General features: G+C 38.3%; 1 protein-coding gene across 4 annotated transcripts in view; it reads right to left on the reverse strand.

The window, feature by feature from the left end:
* Positions 1 to 14503: 14503 nt before the first annotated feature.
* Positions 14504 to 25062, reverse strand: part of LOC126475181 (myocardin-related transcription factor A-like) — a 108360-nt gene continuing 97801 nt past the window's right edge. For all 4 annotated transcript variants that reach the window (XM_050102822.1, XM_050102821.1, XM_050102820.1 and 1 more), the window contains one exon: positions 14504 to 18532. In XM_050102822.1, coding sequence (XP_049958779.1) covers positions 17750 to 18532 — 783 coding nt within the window. In that variant the 3' untranslated portion in view covers positions 14504 to 17749. The remainder of the gene's footprint in view (positions 18533 to 25062) is intronic.

Here is a 25062-nt window from a genome sequence, read left to right on the forward strand (position 1 = left end):
AGTTTGAACAGAGTTTGAAAGACTTTTTGATATGCAACTCCTCTAGTCCGTAGATGAATATCTTAACAGAGACTGTTAAGCAGGCTTCAGTAAAAATATCTGTTTGATTTCAGTTTTGACATCACCTGGACGCAACAGTCAGGTTTAGGTATTTTGTGTATGATAAATTTGTTAATTGTGCATAACATTGTTTCAGTCTGACAGCATGTTAATTCTGTAAATATTAGCTGTTCCAGTTTACCACATTGTATTCACCTATTTTGACAATTTACTGACAAATGATCAGGGTAGTAAGTATTATATTCAAATGTTTTATGTTTTTATGTTATATTTCTGACATGTTCCACACCCACAAAAATCATCTCATTTTTTGGGTATATGGAACAAAAACTGAGTCCAATCTAATCTAATCTAATCTAATCTCTTGCGTGAAATGTGATTTTGTGACTTCAATTGTAATTCCTTTTTCTTGAAATTTTTGTAAGGCTTTAATTAATGTTCTACAATGTTCTTCCCAAGTCTTAAATACTATTAAAGTGTCCTTTACATATACAATCAATTCTTGTAGTAATTCTTTCCCTAATGCTTTGACAATCACCTTTATAAACACTGCATCTGTGATGTTAAAATTGAATGGTAAAACTTGAAGCTGATATGACTTCTTGTCACATAAAAATACTGTATATTTTCTTGAATTTTTATATTAATTTTCCTGCTAATAAGTGCACTGAACAGAAAAATCTTTTTCTTTGAATTTGGGTAGCAAATTGACTATACATACAGGTCAACCTCTTTCCATTTCTACTTGTTTAATTAATGTGTGGTCATCTAACATCAAATGCATCCTCACCAGTAGACTTCCTTACTATTAGCAGTGGATTGTTGTCAATGCTCAGGCTTCTTTCTATAATCTTATTATCTACCATTTTATTTATTTCTTCCTGCACTACTGCTTGTAAAAGTGAAGGCATTGGATATGGTTTACCTTAACTCTGAAATGGCACTCACAGCCTCCTATTTCTCCTGGTTTTTTGCAAAACACATACCTATACTTTTGTAAGATATTATATAGTTCTTTCTTCTGGTCTTTAGTTAGTAGAGTAGATCTGTAAGCCTCATCATGTAATAAGTTGTCTCCCACTATACCTTATCCTTCATTGACTTCATTACTTATCACATGAATGTTCATTACTAAACACACAATAACATATTCCCCTTAAGCTTGCATCAGATTATTAACTTTGAATAGTATCTCATAGAGATATTTTTCTTGCTGCCAGTATAAAATTTAGCTATCAAAATCCAGCTTTCCTTTATATTTTACTAATCAGTCGATCCCCAACAATATCACTAAATTTACATTTGGTATTACCAACATTGTTTGCATGAACTTAAAATTACTTATACTTGAGGTTAATCAAGGTTCTCAACATTAAGTATTGATTTAAGTGTCAGGAAATCATTTCTGGAAGTATTTCTATGGAGTGTAGCCATGTATGGAAGTGAAACATGGACGATAAATAGTTTAGGCAAGAAGAGAATAGAAGCTTTCGAAATGTGGTGCTACAGAAGAATGCTGAAGATTAGATGGGTAGATCACATAATTAATGAGGAGATGTTGAATAGAATTGAGGAGAAGAGGAGTTTGTGGCACAAGTTGACTAGAAGAAGGGATCGGTTGGTAGGACATGTTTTGAGGAATCAAGGGATCACCAATTTAGTACTGGAGGGCAGTGTGGAGGGTAAAAATCATAGAGGGAGACCAAGGGATGAATACACTAAGCAGATTCAGAAGGATGTAGACTGCAGTAGATACTGGGAGATGAAGAGGCTTGCACAGGGTAGAGTAGCATGGAGAGCTGCATCAAACCAGTCTCAGGACTGAAGACCACAACTACACAACAACTATTCCAATGATGTGCACCTCCGTCACTGGCAACATTGGACAGTAACATTATTTTTTGATAGATACTAACAGTGATACCAATGGGATTTCACTTCCCAAAGCTACATAAATGTCTACTGCTTTACCTTCCATGTACCTCTTCTGACAGTCATTTTTCTTCTACCAGCCAGTGCCTTGTTGATAAGATTTGATTAAATATAACCAGTTTTGCTGTCTTTGGGCCTACTGCTGAAATGTCACATGCTGGATTTTGGCCCTCCCTCCAGGATGTTCCCCATGTCCCTTCATTATATTGGGGTTTTTAATTTGAATCACATGCTGATTACAGTCAATACACTCTGATTCTCACTAGCATCTACAACGCTAACAGTATTTGGAGCGAATCCTGTGTACTTACTTGTTGTGTGGTTTGATTACTTGTATTGTTTTTGTTGCTGTTATTTCATGGAATACTACAATAATTACTTTCATTTCATCTAATATTTCTATACCTATTATTGCCACTAGTTTTGTTAGTGTCAATACCTCTTTGATTACACACGCATCTCGTTTAAGGACTCTAGGCCTCTATAAAGGTCAATAGTTCCTTAACATCCTTCCATCCTCTGTCCAAAACCTCCTTTCATACATGGTATAGACAACTTCGAACAACAACTATTGCTAAACAGTTTCCTTCTAAAGGGTTTTTTAAATACTTTAACTGGATTAAATACCATTCGGTGTATTTTTTAGAGCCTCCCCAAAAATTATTATAACACTTAGGGTCTAACGGTTGTAGCATCAACATTTCCCATTTACTTGTCAACTGATATTTGCCTTTAAACTGTTCTCTAAAATCGTCTCATGATTTAATGTCCTTGGAATGGGCTGTTTCCCATGATACCGTGTTCCCGGCTAAATAATTGAGCGCAAAATCTATCTTTCTTTGGTCTTCCCAGTTATTTGGTAAAGTCCTCAAAAAGATATAAGAAATACGTAGGATGTACTTCTCCATCTGGTTTAAACTTTAGAAATTGCTTTACCAAGCTCATTTCTATCCTTGATTGAAGTTATTCTAACCATTCTGTTGGTTTTCATGTACTATTTTAGATTAGATTAGATTAGATTAGATTAATACTAGTTCCATGGATCATGAATATGATATTTCGTAATGATGTGGAACGAGTCGAATTTTCCAATACATGACATAATTAGGTTAATTTAACAACATACTTAAGTTAATATAACAACTTTATTTTTTTGTGTTTTTTTGTTTTTCTTTATTTTTTATTTTATTTATTTATTTATTTAATTATTTTTTTTTTTTTCCTTAATTTATATCTAAAAATTCCTCTATGGAGTAGAAGGAGTTGTCATTCAGAAATTCTTTTAATTTCTTCTTAAATACTTGTTGGTTATCTGTCAGACTTTTGATACTATTTGGTAAGTGACCAAAGACTTTAGTGCCAGTATAATTCACCCCTTTCTGTGCCAAAGTTAGATTTAATCTTGAATAGTGAAGATCGTCCTTTCTCCTAGTATTGTAGTTGTGCACACTGCTATTACTTTTGAATTGGGTTTGGTTGTTAATAACAAATTTCATAAGAGAGTATATATACTGAGAAGCTACTGTGAATATCCCTAGATCCTTAAATAAATGTCTGCAGGATGATCTTGGGTGGACTCCAGCTATTATTCTGATTACACGCTTTTGTGCAATAAATACTTTATTCCTCAGTGATGAATTACCCCAAAATATGATGCCACATGCAAGCAATGAGTGAAAATAGGCGTAGTAAGCTAATTTACTAAGATGTTTATCGCCAAAATTTGCAATGACCCTTATTGCATAAGTAGCTGAACTCAAACGTTTCAGCAGATCATCAATGTGTTTCTTCCAATTTAATCTCTCATCAATGGACATACCTAAAAATTTGGAATATTCTACCTTAGCTATATGCTTCTGATTAAGGTCTATATTTATTAATGGCGTCATACCATTCACTGTACGGAACTGTATGTACTGTGTCTTATCAAAATTCAGTGAGAGTCCGTTTACCAGGAACCACTTAGTAATTTTCTGAAAGACAGTATTGACAATTTCATCAGTTAATTCTTGTTTCTCAGGTGTGATTACTATACTTGTATCATCAGCGAAGAGAACTAACTTTGCCTCTTCATGAATATAGAATGGCAAGTCATTAATATACAATAAGAACAACAAAGGACCCAAGACTGACCCTTGTGGAACCCCATTCTTGATAGTTCCCCAGTTTGAGGAATGTGCTGATCTTTGCATGTTACGAGAACTACTTATTTCAACTTTCTGCACTCTTCCAGTTAGGTACAAATTAAACCATTTGTGCACTGTCCCACTCATGCCACAATACTTGAGCTTGTCTAGCAGAATTTCATGATTTACGCAATCAAAAGCCTTTGAGAGATCACAAAAAATCCCAATGGGTGGTGTTCGGTTATTCAGATCATTCAAAATTTGACTGGTGAAAGCATATATGGCATTTTCTGTTGAAAAACCTTTCTGGAAACCAAACTGACATTTTGTTAGTACTTCATTTTTACAGATATGTGAAGCTACTCTTGAATACATTACTTTCTCAAAAATTTTGGATAAAGCTGTTAGAAGGGAGATTGGACGGTAATTGTTGACATCAGATCTATCCCCCTTTTTATGCAAAGGTATAACAATAGCATATTTCAGTCTATCAGGGAAAATGCCCTGTTCCACAGAGCTATTACACAGGTGGCTGAGAATCTTACTTATCTGCTGAGAACAAGCTTTTAGTATTTTGCTGGAAATGCCATCAATTCCATGTGAGTTTTTGCTTTTAAGCAAGTTTATTATTTTCCTAATTTCAGAGGGAGAAGTGGGTGAGATTTCAATTGTATCAAATTGCATAGGTATGGCCTCTTCCATTAACAGCCTAGCATCTTCTAATGAACACCTGGATACTGTACTCTTTTTTTCCATAGCTCCTCCCAGATTTTCTGCAACTCTTGTTGATTAGAATTAGACTCACCAGTCAAAGTAGGTGTAAAAGAGGAATCAGTTCTTTCCTGTACAATTTTTCTACAAACTCCTGCAATCGTCTCTCCAAGGCAGGTAAGTTGGTATGAGGACTCAAAATTCACTGAATATCCTACCTCACTCGAGTATCTCTACCCTTTCTTTAGTATTAGAGATTTCCTTGTTAACTGTTCTCAAATTTTTAAGAATATTTTTAAAACATTCATCAACTTCATTGCAGATTACAGTACACTGATTATTTATTTCCTTTCATAACTCCTGGGGTAAATTAATGATTACATTTTCTAAGGTAGATATTCTATTTCACTGTGTTGATATTACACTCAGTATTTCATCTTGTTTCATAATTATTCTATCCCCTTGAGCCCAAAGTGCTTTCTCTTGTTTTGCATTAATTCTATCCTCGTGTGCTTGAAGAGCTTCTTCTAGTTCAGTATTTATATTAGCTAGTTCTGCTTTAATAGTTTCCTCTTCTTTAGTGTTAATATTAGCTACTTCTGCATTAAGAATTTCCTCGTGTTTAATATAATATTAGCTGCTTCTGCCTTCATACCATCCCCTTAAGCTTTTAAAGCTTCCTGGATGTTTTAAACGTATCCTCCTGAAATTTAGCCAGTAAAGCTGTTATATCTACTTCCTGTGCCTCAGCTGCCACCGTACAGGTATAGGATATTACTAAATTATAATTCAGAGTTTGCCACTACTCAGCAGTTCATCTATATCACTCCATAACAACATCAATTACAGACACACATACGATATAATTGTGTCACAATTTCGTAACTGTACAGGTCACCATACATTGTTACTGAATGCTGCAGTGAACCACAGTCAGTCTGCTAATTCACTGTGGAACATTTTGCACCATTTGGCTATAGCAAGCTGCCACTGGAACTGCTACAGTGTGGCTGGTGACATGTAATGGTGTGGTGCCATAAACCGTTCACCAGGTTGAACTGCCCTCGCTATATCAGTCAGCTGCTGAGGCATTGTTAATCTTCTTCTCTGAGCCCAACGTAAACTCTGCTGTGTTGCAAGTTAAATTGAATGTGCATGACTTGTGTACTCTTTCATAAAGAAGCACAATAAAATACCAGTTGATTCCATAAGTAAAGACAGCAGCATTTTATATTCTCCAATTCTGCACAAATTTGTTCCTTTTCTCTCTTCAACACACACAGGTGTCTTTGAATGCAACTACCTAGCGTGTGTACTGCTAGACATTCTGCTGTTGACTCCCATTGTCCTTGGCAACACCAAGTATTCTTGGATATTTCTGTGAAATATATATATTTTTTCTTTTTTATAAAAGCTTCCTTTTTGTCTCTTTCTTCACACCTTCTCTTCACATCCTTCACCAAGGTCACCGCATGGAATGTTTTCTTGGTCCTTACTTCCCTAATGGGGATGTTAGGAATGGGCCATCAAAGCAGTTCCATAGTCGATTGGTAACTTTCGTGTTTTGCTAGGTTTCTTGCTTCTCTTACTTTTTCTCATAGTTACTGTACAGTATCAATGCTGCAAGGGTCTGCTATTCAACTGTGGCATAGCTTCTCCCCACGGACAATCTGTTCCGTTTGCTTATCAATCCCCTAATCTTATAACCTTTTGTGTTTGACATCACTTAATTATTAGCTCCCAATCTCATTGTTAATTTGCATGCTGTGTGATATCATGAAGAATTCTCAGTTCACTACATTTTTGGCACCCAACATGGGACAATATAATCAGTAATCTGCATGTCAGTTTATGCAGGAGATCAAAATAATTCTCAGTGTACTATATTTTTGGTGCCCAATGTTGGGTGATCTTACTGGCAATTTGCACGCTGTGTGATATCACACAACATTCTTGATTTACCACAAGGTCTTCACCTGAAACTGAGAAAGTTCTTTCTTGTCACCCACGAAATGAATGTCTTGAGATGTCTAGTTAACAGGTAAGTAACCCATTCTGATCCAGAAAAACAATGAACCCTGGCAGGTTTTCTGATGTGAGAGGCTTCCTTTGATTGTGCTCTTTCTGCATATGCTTCATAAAGAACTTCAGTTGGAAGGCACAGCTGCTACAAGAACTTATGCAGAGAGAAGTGAGAAGCAAGAAAGGTCTTTCTGTATACTTATAAAGCTGTTGACATCTTCACCAGTCATGCACTTTGTAAGGAGAGTGCTGAGATGAAGCTACACACTGATGTCGCTGGTTACGGGGTAGGTGCAGTTAATAGTGCAAACCCAGGAATCTGCTGTCGTTCTCCAGGGTACTCTCAGAATTCGAGAAGAACTATTTTATGACTGTGTAAGGCTGTATTTCTGTTCTTTGGGCAGTCAGCAATTTCTGATCCCATTTGATCCTGTTTAGTGAGTAGACCACTCACTGTTGTGAGTGCCAACCATTTTTTATGCTGGGAAACAATCCTGAATGTTCCATCAAAACAACTGGCAATATGGGCTGCAATGCCATTGCTTCAGGAACGTGATGTCACAGTAATATGCAAAAGTACACAAACACATAAATACCAACTATCTTTTATGGAATTCTTTGAAGAAACATTACAGAACTCATGTTATCCCAGTTATCACTCTGCTACTGAACATTATGGCCGAACAGTGGGAAGGTCCAGCTTTACTAAACATCTCTGAGGCCTTAGAGGAGGAAAGAGCTGTCAAAGAAGAATTCAGTTTAGTAAGTGGAACATTATAACAGAATTCTGGTCCAGCAGAATAGAAATCGTTACTCATCACCCCACCTCATTTGCAGCTAGCTGTACTAAAGTATTTTCATTACACTTTGACATAAAGTTATCCACAAGTTGCCCAGACCTGCGATAGAATCAGAAGCAGGTAAATAACTACATCTCCGCCAATCTGTCATCATGTAATACGCTACAGCAATGCTGATGACAGAAGTGTGTGTCTCAGTTATCCCCTCCCACAACTCCTGGTATGAACTCCTCCTGTGATTGCTCTATTTTGCCAGACTGGACAGACCACTGTGGGAGGTTCCAAAATCAACAAATGGAAATAAATGGGTAATAGTGTGCACCGAATACCTTACCTGCTTTGTGTTGACCGAGGCTGAACCATATGCTGGAACTTATTTGTTTTTGAATTGTCAAAAAACAAACAATTTCTCTGAAACGTGTTTCTAAGTTAACAAGTGTATTATTGGTGTAGTCATAAGAATGAATTCGTCATTGGCTTCTTTTGGGCATCACTTATTTCCCTTCTGTAATATATTTTCAGTTTTACACATATTTGCATATAATTAATATCAGCACAACACCTTTTATTGGATAGATTCAGTAGTATTTCAACTTTATATCACCATTTAGTTCTGCCTCCTTTTCTGTTTTTTTCTGCACATTGTGTCTCAATATTTTTGACAGGACAGCTGTCATTAGAGATAGTTTATGTGGTATGTAAAAAATTTTCAAGTGTTTCACAAGGAGACCCACAATGACTGAAGGTGGAACTTCAATCACTATAGATGAGTCAAGCTACAAGACTTGTTATATATATAGCCATCAGTAGATTCTCCAACTCAGTTCCACTCTCATATTTGTGAACTCTAGATAGCCTCAGGAGAATGCCATCTTGGACACAGAGTATAAAGTTCACAGCTTCTTGGAATGACATAATCTAAATAGGTATTCTGTCTGATTGGTTTATCATTAAGGCAAAAAAAGTTGTGTAATTTAAAAGTATCCAGAAATATCTTATTTTTAAGAAATTTTCACTTGTGTTAATACTACACAAGTTTACAATTCTTTTCATTTTTTGTTTAAGTTAAGATAGAACCATAACAGATTTTTCTGTGTATATGCTCCATTAAAATTTGAACTATTATGGAAGGAAAGTACACAAACATAAAAAATTTCTTTGCAATAAAGAAACTGGATACCAGAAGCTTTGATTTTTCTTTTAGGGTTAAATGAGGTAAAACAGCACAAATTTAAAACATATTTTTCTTAAAAAGCAAATGTCAAGCATTTTGTATAAAATTCTACACAACTAGGATGTTTACAGCTTCTATCGTCAGTCATGTAGAAGTACATGACTTAAGATAGGAGTTGTAATGTCCTAGTTGTGTAGCATTTTATACAAAATGCTTGATATTTGCTTTTTAAGAAAAAAAAAGTTTTAAATTTGTGCTGTGAAACTTACAGACGTACAGGATGTATCCAGATGATTCTTCTGATTTTACAAGAGTGTATCTAGGAGGTTTATAGCTTCTATCTTCATTCGTGAAGAAGTACATGACTGAAGATGAAGCTGTAAACCTCCTAGATACACTCTTGTAAAATCAGAAGAATCTTCTGGATACACCCTGTATGTCTGTAAGTTTCATTTTCACAATTTTACATCTTTTTTTTATTGTCTGTATTGTTATAAAATTCCCAATTTTTTCCATGTGTGGAACAGTTTTATTCCCTTTCAGTAATGTTTTGTGAGCAGATTTTTTCTTGAAATCCATCACCTAAATTTCTATTTCATTAGGTGGACTACACAATACATCAGACAATTCTTTGAAAGCTATTAGTATGTGTATTCTCTTGTTACAGGTGTCCAATAGTTCGCTATATATGTTTTCTGTCGTCCTCAGGTTCTGCCAATGTCACATTCAATTCTAAGTAACTTCTTGTCTCTCCTGATTCTGCCCCAAAATATTTTTGTGAGAACACCAGACACTAGAACAGAAATGTCCTGAGATGAGATATTGTGAGCTACCCCCACCTGTTGCACTACTGCCGCAGTACCAGAAAGAATCTTAATCCAATATTTATTGTATGCTGAAATAAAAAAAATTAATTGGTGTATCCCAAATTTACAGTTCCAAGACACTGTACATAATTTCGTGGCAATGTGACGAAATGTAGTGTAGAATCTAAAAATTAAAAATTCAACTTCATTGAAGTTGTGAAGAATTAATGTAATGTAATATGTGATGAGATATGTTGCAGTGATTCAAGAAAACGTATGTGAATCATTAGTGAAGTGCTTTAAATTCAACTCACATGCTTTCACATTTGTCTGCTGGTACGTAGGTCACACTGCCGATACACAGTAGTTATCTGTCCTGGTGATAGTGCCACATTGTCTTTCAGTCCCCAGGCTGGAGAGGGGCCTCTCAGTGTGGGTGCTGCGCCGAGCCGTGTTCCCCCTGAATAAGTAGCTAATGGCTCCTCAAACTAGATCAGAGTTCTCCCCACTTTTAACTTCTACATTGGCAGTTATGGAATTTTGCCTCTGTAAGGTAATTGCTGGCCACCAATTCTGTCTTCCCATATTTTTACAGTTTTCTCAAATTAAATCTCCTCTGGATACATTACACATTTTATACAATGCCTGAAAAAAAAAAAAGTTTAAGGCGTTCCTCTGCATTTATATAGGGTTAAATCTATTATTGTGGAATATGATTATTGTGATATTGTAATATTATGTTGAGGCCTGCATTGATTCTGTTCCTGACTTTTCCAAGTCAGAAAAATGTACAGCTATCACCAGGAGTAGAGCCTTAAGATTATCAAAACCACTGACATCAAACTCTCACATCAGTAGATGAGAACACCAACATCTAGGCTGCAGTATTCTGTTTCACTTTTTCCTGTTCATGTCAATTGAACATTGAGCTCGATCAATACTCACTGTGTATAGAGTGTCACATAATAATGACATATCCAGCATGTTTGAGTTCTCAAGAGTTTAGTGAGGTGCACTCATTGAGAAATGCGTTGAGAATTTCTCCAGCTTCCCGAGATTTGTTCTCATTTCCCATAAATCATGCTATCTGTCTTATATAAACAGCTGCCCAGAGGTGTAAATGGAGCAACAGCAACAGGTTATTTTCTTCTAAATGGAAATGCAGTAGAGTACTGATTATCCAAATTCCAGTCAACTAAACAACGAATAACCAAAAGCATTTCAGTTGGCAGCCAAACAGCCAACTTGTATCCTAATCGGCAGGGCTGACTAAAGTATGTTCAAGACAGGTAGAAAGCAGTCAGGGATATGTTGGAATCTAATGTCGACCGTGGCCATCAAGTATTGAGGGATCATGAAATGACTGCCAGAGTCACAGAGGACTGAGGCCCTCATGGCTCTTTGGATGGGCCTAGTGACAACAAACATGTTACAAAAGAGTGGCCAGTGAGGCAGCTTTTCAATGCCTTAAGATGGCTATGAAGACTGTGATGTTGTCTAATTACTGTTCTTAAAACTTCTGAGAGATTTAGCAGGGGCAGGGTGGGGAGTTCCCTGAGTCTCAGGATCATAAACAAAATTTCACTTCTTTTCCTAAACTGTAGGCCTACTTTAACAGCCATTCTGAACTTTTCAAATTAGGCTATGTTCTCTGCATTATTTGTAAGACATGTGATATAAAGTACATTTCTATGTGATGTGTTTAATTCATTATTTCATAGTTTTATATTTCTGTGTACACTGTTTAACAAATGATTGAGAGTGTCATTTAGTTGCTAATATAGCTTATCAAATTTTGTGTAATCTCTGACTGTTTTAGTTTGATGTAGTTCTTTTTCGTCAAATGTTTGAGAGGAGTAAAAACATTCCACAATGCCTTTTGTAAATTTTTCATAGCAAAACAAAAGGGGTACCAAATTAACCAGCATTACATCTAGTTTTGCAAGCAAAAAAAATTTGATTGCTTGGAAGTAATCAGAGTAATTTAGAAAAAGTTAATTAGTGATTTGAGGGTAATTTGAAATATTTCACAATTAGCTGCCGCTAGCTATGTCAATGAAGTACTACAAAGTTCACCTCTTCAAGGCCTAGCTATTTTGTGCATAAAAAGTTACATTAGTGTGATATTTAACTGTCAATAAAAAAAGTTGAATAAACAACAATTGTAAAATTTTTGTAAAATGATTTGTCTAAAAGACAATAAAAGCAGATAAAAGAAACATCCGACACATCTTTGAATGACAGTTGAAATCATGTACAGCAAATGAGGTGCCAATTGAGAATTTAAAATGAGTATGTTAAACTCAGAGAATTTTAAGAGCACTAGAGGATATCTGTGTGGTGGATTATGTAGACAACACAGTCTCATCTGCTGTACATGATTTTGAGCATCATTCAAAGCCACGCCATTCGTAAAAAAAGTGAATGTGTTTGTGTGTGTGCTGTTGCATAGTAATTGGACTGTTTTTCTATTTATGTTTTACAGGTGTTTCAGTTTAGTGTTTTCAACTTCATCCTCCACACGTCAAATAAGTAAGTGATGAAAGAATATCAGAATATACTGTCAGCTACGCTTTGTGTGATGGTCAAGATAAACATCTACCGGAGTTATTTGTAGAAAAGAGTGTGATGTTTTATGAAATTATTTTGAGTTCTGTAAGCAGTAACTTCCACTGAAAAATAGAAACCAACAAAAATTATAATGTTTCCATTTTTGAATGTCAAGAAAAACAGCAGCAAAAAGCTTACATTTTAGTTTTAATATGAAAACTAAATTCAGTTAAAAAAAGAAAAGAGTGGAATGAGGTTTACCCTGACAACACCTTTCTTAACAAGAGGCTCACATACTGCAGTGCAGTTCGAATCTTCACAACAAATAACAAAAGCGTAAATCTTTGCCTGTCTCTCAAACAGTTGCATAAGTAGATATATATTTCTAAAAACAAAGATGATGTGACTTACCATATGAAAGCGCTGGCAGGTCGATAGAAACACAAACAGACACATACATACACACAAAATTCAAGCTTTTGCAACAAACTGTTGCCTCATCAGGAAAGAGGGAAGGAGAGGGAAAGACGAAAGGAAGTGGGTTTTAAGGGAGAGGGTAAGGAGCCATTCCAATCCCGGGAGCGGAAAGACTTAACCTTAGGGGGAAAAAAGGACGGGTATACACTCGCACACACACACACATATCCATCCACACATATACAGACACAAGCAGACATATTTAAAGACAAAAAGAAAACTCTTTGTCTGTATATGTGTGGACGGATATGTGTGTGTGTGCGAGTGTATACCCGTCCTTTTTTCCCCCTAAGGTAAGTCTCTCCGCTCCCGGGATTGGAATGGCTCCTTACCCTCTCCCTTAAAACCCACTTCCTTTCATCTTTCCCTCTCCTTCCCTCTTTCCTGATGAGGCAACAGTTTGTTGCGAAAGCTTGAATTTTGTGTATATGTATGTGTCTGTCTGTGTTTTTATCGACCTGCCAGCGCTTACATATGGTAAGTCGCATCATCTTTGTTTTTAAATATATTTTTCCCGTGTGGAATGTTTCCCTCTATTATATAGATATATATTTCCACGTATTTGATTATCATTTATAACATATGTTCTCTGTTAATTCTGGGACCTTGAGGATAGAGGAACATATTTTCTATGCTGTCACCAGCCTCTACGTGGGACATGTCGACAAAGAACTCCTCTGATAAAATTAGATCAGTTTCAACAAATATTTTTAAATATGCTTGTACACTTTTAAGGAATTCAAAATCCTCATACTTATTGTACAATATATATTCTCCTGCTGTGTTTTATAATGAAAAATTAAATCCCTGTTTTAAACTCAAAACATATGTCACAGTCGTCACATTAGAAGAAAAGCAGATGTCCACTTACAGCTTACAAACTTCAGTATAGTGCAGAAATTCAATGGCTGGTAGGTTTTTTAATGCTCTCCTTCCACAAATTGAATGTGTTGTGGATAACGAGCTCCTTTAATACTTATGCAAGGCTTATGACTTTGCTTGTTTCAAGGATCACCTTACACTCTGAAAGATTTACTGAATCATACTGTATACTATCCAACACTTGCAAATTTACATTCATCCTCAAATCCTTACATGTATGAGTGTGTATCTTCATAGGTGCTTCTCAATACTGTAATTTTTTATAAAGGAACCTACCTAACATGTACAAATTTAAGGTTTAAAAAATTGGTTGCCACTATTTACTTAGTTTTATGGAATGTTGTATTGTAATAACCACCACAAACTTATAAAACTGAGTTGTTCCACATCCTGATCTGTTAAAGACAAAGATTTATGAAACACAAAATAAATAAATGTGTAATATATTTTTTTGCTAGACTATCTACCACAGCAGCTGTTATATATGAATTATTTTTTCCCATCTTAAGCATACTGCAAGGATGACCATTGAAATGAACACACAATACAAAGAGCTGAATGGTAAAATCATTGTAAACTTTTCTATGGAGACAACTTTTGTGAAGATTTACACAGATGAAAAAGAAAATGCAGGTTCCTAAAAACCAAAACTATAGGAAAGGGTGAAAGGGCAACCAAGTTTTTTCAGCTTTAGTGTCTGGTAATGATGAGGGAAAACCCTTTGAACTCAGAACATTAAAAGAGAGCAATGAACATCAATTATCACTGATGATTCTTTGTAAATAAAAGTGAAATGTAAGTAGTGTAAAACAGCCTTAAATTACAGCATTTTTAAGATGGAAAAAATAAATAACAGTTTATAAATAAATGTGTGTGCTGTAAATAATACAAGTTCATGGTGAACATTCAGCATTATTAAAAATCAATAGGTTACAGCTTACATGAAATAACTGAAACCACAAATGAAAAGCAGACCAAATCAATACACAGTTTTATTTGAACTGACCATAATGAACCCTAGTTACAAGGGTTATTAATATTAACATATTTACATTTTAAAAACATATGTATTGTATAAAGGAAAGAAATCAGCCCAGTCTCCTCCTACGAGGCAAGAGTTAGTTGTAACTTCTTGCTAGGAGAAGGAGAAAAAACAAAAAAGTATGCAGTAATCTAAAGCAAATTTACTGGAAAAATTTGTGAAACCCGAACATACTCCTCACTCAGAAAATGGGTATCACACATTCGACTTCTCTTCACATTCTCACAGCTACTTACTGAAAATAAACTCTAATCTGCAACTATTTCATCACACCACACTATATTCATAAATAAAGCTTTTTTCAAGCACTGAAATAAAGAACATTTTAAATAACAACTCTGTCTTAACTCCTCTGCATGGTCCCAATTCAAAAATTTGGATACTGAAAATATGCAGTCCACAAATTTATATTTTGTGCTTCAAGTCTGTTCAGACAGTCTCAAACCAATCTGCTAATGTTGCAAAAGTACTTTGTGAAACTGAATGCTCTAATTAGGGGTGAGGGAAACATAAAAGTGATTCTCGCAGACCATTCTGTACAACTAACTTTGTAGTTAGCACTTAACTACATGTTAAGAATACATTAGCTGTGGATTTTGAAAGGGAAAAAAAGAAAATAATAAAGTCAGTTTTCCCTGTTCTTTTACAAATGAACAAACATACTGACATAGCCAACACATTGTAAAAAGCTAATCACAGAAGGAAAGGCAAATACACATGCTGAAGATTCACAAAAATAAAAATGAATAATGTGAAATCTTTCATGACCGAATGGTGAGCTTGCATGTAAAAATTCTCTATTACCTATAGTCTCTAAATTTAAAAAAATAAAAACTGAAAAGATATGAACTATGCCACTAGTTTGTGGGAAATGTATTGTTCACTTCTGTGTGTATACATTGTCACCATCCAGTCTTTGTGACCGTGAGAACTGCATCCCAACATATCATTCCTCAGGAACATTAAACACAGGAAGCCCAGATAATTGTATTGAATCAAAACTAGCTAGTCTGCATCACAAGAACTCTTTCCCCATGTAACTGGACTTTCTTTCTTTCACTTTTTAAGAGTTGTTATCTACAAATGAATACAACTGCTCTTCTCAACACACATTTTTGGACAGACTGACGACATGGCACACTTTGTAGTATATTAGCATGACAAAATATTTTTGGTAGTCGGAAACAAATAAAAATTTGAGACAATTTGGACAAATCCAAAATTAACGTACAGGCTGCAATATTGCCCTAAAATTGGTCCACATCATGTGTCTCCATGCAGACCCTACAATCCTTTTCCGGATATGTTCAGACTTTCTGGAATGTGTAACGAATGGTTTGGATTTAATTAGTCATGCAATGGAACTACACAAGCACACTTCAGTGAATGAAGTTGCTGTCAAATTCTTAAAAATATAACACTGAAAATGTAACAATAAAGAGGGTGAGTGTCACTCGAAGATACATTTCATAAAACTTGACAAATAAAAATAATGGATGTAGTAAACAAAGTAGTATTTTGCAGAAATACTTTATAAATTGCATAGCATGATTTGTAATTTGTCCACAGTCTGTCCCTACTGACACACATTTTAAATGATAGAATGAAGGAAACTAGGCCTGGGGAAAACAACTTTAAATTTTTTTTACATGGAATGTCACTAAAAACCACAGGAAACATTAAGTATGTATCAAGACAGCATCACAACGCAGAGTTAAGTTTCCATCTTGATTAAAAAATTATAATGTGAGCAATGCTCTTGCATTAGGAATGCAACCAGTACATGCCACAGAGCTGTGTGTGTATGTATATACATATATACGTATGTATATATATATATAAAGTACTGCTGAACTCAAGTCACTCACAGATGGCGACACTTATTTTCTCGTAATGGCTTCCAAATGCCGTTTGCTTCAGCACATGGCAGAGCTGAGTGTGAAGAAATTCTGCTGCGCATTTGTGAAGAAACTGTGATTGAGACAGCCGCTGTACTTGGATCACAAAGGCTTTTAGAATGGCAACACGAGAATATAAATAGCATTACACTTGAAAACCGTTATCAGTGAACATTTGTTATTTCACTCTCACTTGCAAAACTAACAAAAAAGATATTCAGAAATAAATCTACATAACCCAACAATTTTTTCAGCTTTCATTGATATACACAATCCAATCAGGGTAACAGACTGGAGTAAGATTTATATATATCTTTATCTGTGACTTGGTCATAAAGAATAAATACTAAATAATATTTCATATTTATGAAATAGTCACATTTATAGAAAAGTGAGCACATTTTAAATGCCATGAGGCTAATTTCTTCTACCGTATATGCACATACACACTGTACAATAAGCACCAAATTCATTTACAAATAGGAACACACGATATTACGGTTGTTTACAGTATTACAAAACAAACATTTGGATATGTACAACCTTATGCATACAGATGTGCACACGAGTACTATCGTATGTGGATGCGCGCGCGCGCGCACACACACACACACACACACACACACACACACACACACACACACACACACAAGCTTGCACCTTCAACAAATACAAAAAAATTAAAAATAACAAGTAATGCAAAGTGCACACAACGCTTTACATGGGCAGCAGTAGTTGTAACACTGCTACTTCTATATCAACATGTTAAGTACACAAAAAGTCTCAATTGCTCCACAATTGTTCTCTACACTGATAATCTACTTAACACACATTGTGCAGGAACATGTGAAGCACAAAAACATCTTTACCACCCAAATTTCGCCACACTGATCAAGAAATAACATCCACTGTCACTGCACTTCAGCCTCAACAGCCTGAAAAAAATGTTTAGGCACCTTCTACTGTTGCACCCACTTACTCAGGAATCTTCTGTCAAATCAAATGCACCTACAAATCACAATGGCTTAGGCACCACACATTCCTGCCATCATACAAACATGGGAAATTGGTACAGGCAAGGAGTGAGCATATGACAAACTGGGAAGCTCTGGGAAAAAGAACAAATTCAAACACTTTCAAACCTCAACCTACAATCTAGTGGCACAGAACAAGAAAATAATTTAACAATTTAGACACCATCCATTATTGCCAAATTACTGTGGTATTTTGTTTTGCAGCTAGCAGACTACGGTACTATCTGCGCAACGATTACGTGGCAAAGTCGAGGCGGTCCCACGACAGGTTTGATCCAAGCTCGCCCGTGACTCTGAAGTCCACATCCTCCGTCCCAAACAGGTCAAACGGGTCCCGCGTATCCGACAGCAGCGGATCGTACCCTGTGCTCCCGCACACAGTCGAGGGACCCGGGAAAAGTGTGGTGACGGGAGTCGGGACGTGTGGCGGTGATGGGACGTCTGTATCGGCAGGTGCAGGTGGCACTAGACCATCCAACCAGTCCACATCGGTCACGTCCATGTCCACCGGGACGTCTACATCCATGAGCTCGTCGGCAGTTGGGACGGCTGAAGAAATGGACCTGGCATCTGGAGGGTGAGCCACCTCCATCTCAGCATCAGAATCGAGTGCGCCAAAGTCTGTAGGATCGAGGACACTCAGGTCAAGGGCCAGGCCCAGGTCAGCTTCCACACCATCCGAGTCCACGACACCTGAGGGCCTCGCCACTTCCTCCAGCAGGAAATCCAGATCTTCATCACGGAAGTCTGCCGCATCACCGGACACGTGCGGCAGCGGAGGTGGTGGCGGAGGCGGTGGCGGTGGCGGCGGGGGTGGAGGTGGTGGTGGAGGCGAAGCTGTGTCGATAACAGAAAGGAACTGGGGGGACTCTGAAGAGGCTCCAGCAGGTCCCGAAGTTGGCGTGGCTGGGTCCTGGGCCGCACTAGGGGGCAGCTCTCCATTCTTGATGAGTATCTCCAACACGTCGTCCACAATCTGGCTCTTCACGTGCCTCTGCTTGGCAGCCTGGTGCTCATCCTGTACCAATACATTCAGAATTCATTTTATTGACAGTCCTCCAAAACATTATGACTATCGCATAAAGTATAATAAAAGAATAAAACAACACACACACACACACACACACACACACACACACACACACACACACCTCTGCTCACCTGATGAAGCTGCCAATATTTTTATCAAAATTTGATATCATTGAATTTCAACACAGAGTGTAGTAAATCAGGTGGGACACAAAACATTTACTTTTTATGTTAATCAATCAGAGAGAGAGAGAGAGAGAGAGAGAATGTATGTGTGTACACATGAGGTGCACTGCAAATTTATGGAATGTCTAGAGTAATTTCAACAAAACATGGTACAGATATGACTTATTGTGTGAAAAAAGTACTGCTGGAGATAAGGTAAGACACTCCCTTGCACACTTTGGGGTGAGATTTGCATGTGAAAGTAAAAATAATAAGAAGTGGACAAAATTATGGTGGAATTAATTTTTTTCCTGGTCAGTAGGGTGACTGGTAGCGGTCCTGATGACATGTAACCTCTAGGGGTGGAGGTGACAGTAACACGGAGTTACTTGTAATTAATGGAGTCACTTGCAAAGCTTGCTTTCTCCTGCCTGGCACAAGACTAGGAGGAGGAAGTATCCGCGACGACAGCAGGTAACTGGCTCGTCGTTCCAACTTAGCGGTGACCATAAACTAACAGGTAGCACAGCAACATGTGGAGCTGGTGCTGCCTAGAATCTTGAACACATTATACTACACAGTAAATAAAGTGTTGGAAATAAGTGAGGCACATAGTGATTCACATACAACGGAAATATTAAACAGTAAGTTAGTACGAGCAGGTAAAATGGCTTAGAGCCACACTCAGCTGCAGTCAACTCACAAACATTAAGATAATTCATTACATAGCAGCACAATTAAACAAAATACTGGTATAATTTTTAAAAGTATTCATCTCTGAGTATAGGAAGGCAACAGCATACTATCTCCATCAGGACTGTGCCTAGTACAGCAATGTGGTGTTCGAAACAATCTTCAGATTGACGACTGCTTTACTTTTTTACTATGTGAGGAGAATGCACATCATTTATTTCTACACAAAGAAGCTGAGTTCTTTCCTACAGCACGCTAGGCAGTGCTACAAATGGGGAGCTACAAGGTCAAAGGGTAGACGTGTGATCTTCAGCTTTCCTGGTGAATCAACTGTCTGTATTGTTCTCAGATGTCCAGCCAGATGCAAACATTTACATATTCAAATATGGTGATCACAAATTTGTATGTAGCCACAGCTGAGTGAAAGGCTTTATGAGTTTTTCCAACATCTAGAATCTCTGTGCCTACAGTATCAGATTTGCTACCAATGTGTAAGAGAGTGGTGAACTCCAGTTTTTGGACATCCTAGTCAAGTGCACAGCAGACTGCACCATGGAACACTGTGTGTGCAGAAAAGCCACACTGATTTGTTTCTCCACAGCTCCAGTTGCCATTATCGTTCACAAAATGATGGTGTGCTATGTACAAGGCATGGCTGAAATATACAACATTCTTTATTTTTACTTCTTCAGAAGTTTTACATTATCCCCTTCCAAATATTCCTCTCTACTACATTTATACTGCTCCTTGTAAATTTTGCTCTGCTCAATGCTGTGTTTGAAGTTCTCTTCCGATAGCATGCTCATCATCTCAGTTGCTTTTTCTTTCACAATTTCAGTTGTCTCATGTCTTGTTCTTTTCAGTGAAGATTTTGTTGCTGGGAACAGAAAAATGTTTCTTTTTGAGGTATCATGATTCATCTGGCTACTACTAATTTCTATATGAACTGTGAAATGTCTGCCATTAAGGCTTCACAAAGTCCGCCATCTTTGGCACTCCCAGCGTGTCTCCTTCATCAACACAAAGCACCGTCCTCGTCACAGCAAAATTCCCAGCCATGCAGCTGGACCAGGTGCAGGGGCTACCCCTCTCATCCGGCTAATGTTTGCCACCACGTGTTTGTTGCCGGGCCCCGACTTTGACGAGCGTCCTGTGCGGCTGCCCCAATTCCGAACATATAATATTTCCATGGTACCACAACTCGCAAGTACCTCACAATGAAATGTGACTCCTTTACACTTTAGACTACAATCAGAATGAAGCAAGTTGGCATTTTTGGCCAAAACACTTACACCAGAATCTAAGTTTTGGGGCAACTGACATCCAAGTATGCAATGTCATAACAATACCTCCACGGTAGTCAAGGAAGGGCAGCAGAGCAATGCAGCAAAGATGCTCATTCTATGGGTATCACCTGAAGATGACAGAAGGCCTGCTGTCTGAATACAAGAGGGAATCAGAAAGTGACACACAATAATCCCCCCCCCCCTCCTTGCTATTGCAGCTGGAATGGAATGTTGAAATTTCACAGTGATATTGTTCGAAGTTTGTGCAATAAAACAGAGGGTACTTTGTTTTCATGTGCAGCTCTTAGCAACAGAAGCCTGAACTTCGATAAATACATGGCATACATGTCACTGTCATCAACTTGTGTAGAGCAGCGAAGTATAGTTAGATATTTCTGGGCCAAAGGGCATAAATCAAGTGAAATTCACAGGGGCACATGTGGTGTGGATGGGGATGACTGTATGGACCCCAGCAATGTCTCCAAGTGGTGTGCATTCTTCCTAGATGGCCATGAGCACAGCTGATAGTGATCAGAAACTGTGAACAAAAGCCATTGCCTTCAGTAACCTCTTTTGAGGCCTCTTGAGGAAGCCTTCCTAGCCTCCCAAAACCCTAAGCACCTTGTCTAGTTCAGGCGCATTGATGATATCTTTGTGATCTGGACTTGGGGCCAAGATACCCTAATTAAACCCAATAATCATCAACAGTACCTGCATTTTGACAGCTACACCAAAAAATCCCTCCAATACAGTCTGGCCACCTGTGGGCGACGTAATTACAGCAATGAGAATTCCCTTGCCTAGTAAGCCGAATTTCACATACCAGCTTCACTGGCAAGCACTACTCCCCAAAACCTAGTCCACAAATGGATTTCCTGTGCCATATCCTCCCACACCCAAGAATCACCAAGGAAGGAGCGCCCCTCTTGTCACCCAGTATCACCATGGACAGGAACAACTGAACCACACCCTTCACCAAGGCTTTATCTATCACCCCGGACTAGAACAACTGAACCATACCATTCACTAAGGCGTTATCTATACATCATGCCCTGAAATGAGGGACATCCTACCCAAGATTCCTACAACCGCTCCTAAAGTTATGTTCTGTCACTCACCCAACCTACTCAACATCCTGGTGTGCCCCTATTCCACTCCCAATCCCAATCCCTTGCCACAGGTGTCATCCAGGTGCAAGACCTGTAGAAGCCATCCACCCAGCACTACAGTTCTTTCAGGTTTATCCTATCCCATCAGTGGCAGGGCCACCTGTGAAAGCAGCCAACTGTGCTGCAATCACTGCAGTGCTTTTTATGTCCACCAGAATTAATGGCCATCACCAAACAGTGACTAAGAACAAAGTTGACCACAAAGGTAGCATAACACATAGCGGAGCACAACATGGTTGATTTCAATGGCTGATTCATAACCTGGACCATCCAGATCATTACTTTTTCAGCATCAGCTTTTCTGAATTAAACAGATGGGACTTGCAACACATCCTTTGCTCCCGTAACCCTCCAGGCCTCAATCTCCATTACCCCATCGTCCCCATACCCTCCACACACTAGTTTCCCTTTTCTCTGTCTCACCATACCCTCCCAATTCACTTCTCCACATCAGCTTCACTGTGTGCCACAACCCACCAGCTCCAACACCCGTGCATCATGTGTCTGGCCTGTGCGCCTGCCTTCCCTCCCTCTCACATTCCTAGCCAGCAAACTGACTGCCTCCCCCTGAGCTGTTAGTTACCCACTCCCTGCTTTCTGCACCTCCCTCCCTTTACCCACCCTCTCCAGCACAACCCCCACAATACCCTAGTTCACCTGCAAAGCTGCAGTGCTGGGACTCCCAAAATCTAGCAAGTTTTCTTTCTTTTCTTTTGTGTGTGTACGTGTTGCTGACTGAAGACTTGTGCCTTTCGGTGAATGGGTTCCCTTTACTCTTAAAGTATTTACATTCTACTAGAACTTTCGTACTACAGGATGCGGCACAGGGACTTCCCTATTTTAAAAAAATCATAAATCAGAAAGTATTAGACGCATCATTTTAATTATTTTTTATTTCCAAAGAGTAACATCTAAAGTTTTGTTCCATTAAGTTATGAAAATGATATCTTGAATGCGGCCTCCGTTCTGCTCAATGCATTTGGAGAGTCAAAATCTGAAGTTTCAGTCCACTTTTTCCAAGACATCTCTGTCGATGTCGGCAATAGCAACACGAATATTGTTCTGTAGCTCAGGCAGGGTCTGTGGACGATTGGTATACACCAAAGATTTAAGACATCCCCATAAGAAAAAGTTCACGGCGCTGAATCCGATGAGCGTGCTGGCCGCTGGAGATCGCCCCTCAAAGAGGTGAGATGATCGGAGAAGAATTCGCGCAACACGGTCATCAATGTTCATGCCATGTGTGCCGTGGCGCCATCTTGTTGGAACCAGACATCATCCACATCCATTTCTTCAAGTTCTGGAAGTAACAACTGTTCAATCATCTGAACATAATGCTCACTGCCTTATCGCTCTCTTCGAAAAACCGTGGGCCAATAATGCCATCTTTAGACAGTGCACACCAAATAGTCACAGGTTCAGTATTCAGGGGCTGCTCATGATGTTCTCAGGGGTTCGTGCCACTCTAGTACTGTGTATTCTGTTTATTCATGCAGCCAGACAAATGAAAAAGTGCCTCATTGCTGAAGGACACTAAGGCATCATGAGGCAGCTCATCGATCAACGCTTCACACGCATTTTTTCGTGAAACAAAATCACGTGCATGAAGTGTGTGCACCACTGGCAGTTTATGCAGATGAAATTTCAACTCATCATGAAGAATTTGTCTCACTGTGTGTTCAGAAACTGCAAGGGTAGCTGCACGTATGCGTGCAGATCGCTTGGGGGAATTCAAAATCAACATCTGTACCCTCTCAATGTTTTCAGGCAGTCTGGTGGTTCTTGAAGGTCCTGGTTTCTTTTCCTGCACACTTACGGTATCCATAAAGGTGTCTACCCACATAACAATTGATTTCCTATCAGGAACATGACCTGCAGGCACTATGTTGAACTGTTTTCTGAATGCACGCTGAGTTCTGATGATGGAATGTCCATTCGAAAAGTAGGCCACAATGGTGAACGCGCACTCCTCTCTTGCCCATTGCACGATCCCCACTACACTAACCTTAAAGAAAACGTTAAGTCTCACACTTTTGATTGAACTGAAACCCACGCAGCAATGTGTAACGGCCACTGTGTGCCGAGTGCTTCAAATAATGAAGTTCCCACGCTGCACTCTGTATAAAAGTTATATTTTGTACTCTAAAAGATCTGCAGCTTGCTGTCTAATTACTAAGTCCAATGAATGCATCCAAGTATTGCTAATAATGTGACAGATGGTGTACTCCCAAATGCCGCAGGACAAAACTCTTGTGAGCTAACACCTGCAGCACAGCACTGCGGTTAGCTTGCTAGCTGGCATGCTGTGGGAGGACAGTTTGAATGCATCTGCCAGAAATTATTTGTTATTTAGTATTTACCATTGCTGAAAGTTTCTTGAAATATCTTATGTTTGTAATGTTGGTATATTCTTGAATAGTTGATGTTTGTATAAATATCAGCATTCTGGAATAGCCTGTGTTTGTATAACAAACAGCTGCAGTGTATGACCAGGAGGTCAGGTCTGTTCTGGCTTTACACTGATGTCATAACAAATATCCTTTCAGTTCTAAGACCTGTACTTCACTGACGATCCTGCCTTTGGATCTGAACTCTATTGTGGTTGTTACATCCGACTGACATAAATGCTAGGTGTCCCAGGTTTAAGTCTGTGGTCTTATGGACACAAGCCATAATTCAACACTAAAGCAAGTAAACCTCCAACTTTTCCCATTACTGCAAATGCATCTGTGCCCCTTCTAGTGAAAGGAGCCAGTTGGCCAGCCAGGGTGTGCAGCATCATGGGACTGCTTGCTGCTGAAGCTGTTGTGTACCACTGAGTTACTGCAGAGGAGCCTCAGGAAGACCTGGATAGAATTTATATTTGGCTCAATGACTGGCAGCCCAGTTTGAATGTGGATAAATGTAAGTTGATGTAATAGAAACATTCATCCAATGAGCAAATACAGTATTAACAGTATGGTGCTCAATTAAATATCTAGGTGTAAAGTATCAAAATGACAGGAAATGGGACGGGCACATAAGGTCAGTTGTAGGAATGGAAAATGGCTAACTAAAGTTTATTGGGAGTATTCTGGAAAAATGTAGTGTTTCTATAGAGAAGACCAGGTACAGAATGTTGTGCAGATCAGACCAGGTTGGATTAAAGAGGAACACACTGAAGCAGTTCAGAGGCAAGCTGCTAGATTCGTTACAAGTCGATTCAG

The sequence above is a fragment of the Schistocerca serialis genome, chromosome 4, assembly GCF_023864345.2.
Source record: "Schistocerca serialis cubense isolate TAMUIC-IGC-003099 chromosome 4, iqSchSeri2.2, whole genome shotgun sequence".
NCBI lineage: Eukaryota > Metazoa > Arthropoda > Insecta > Orthoptera > Acrididae > Schistocerca > Schistocerca serialis.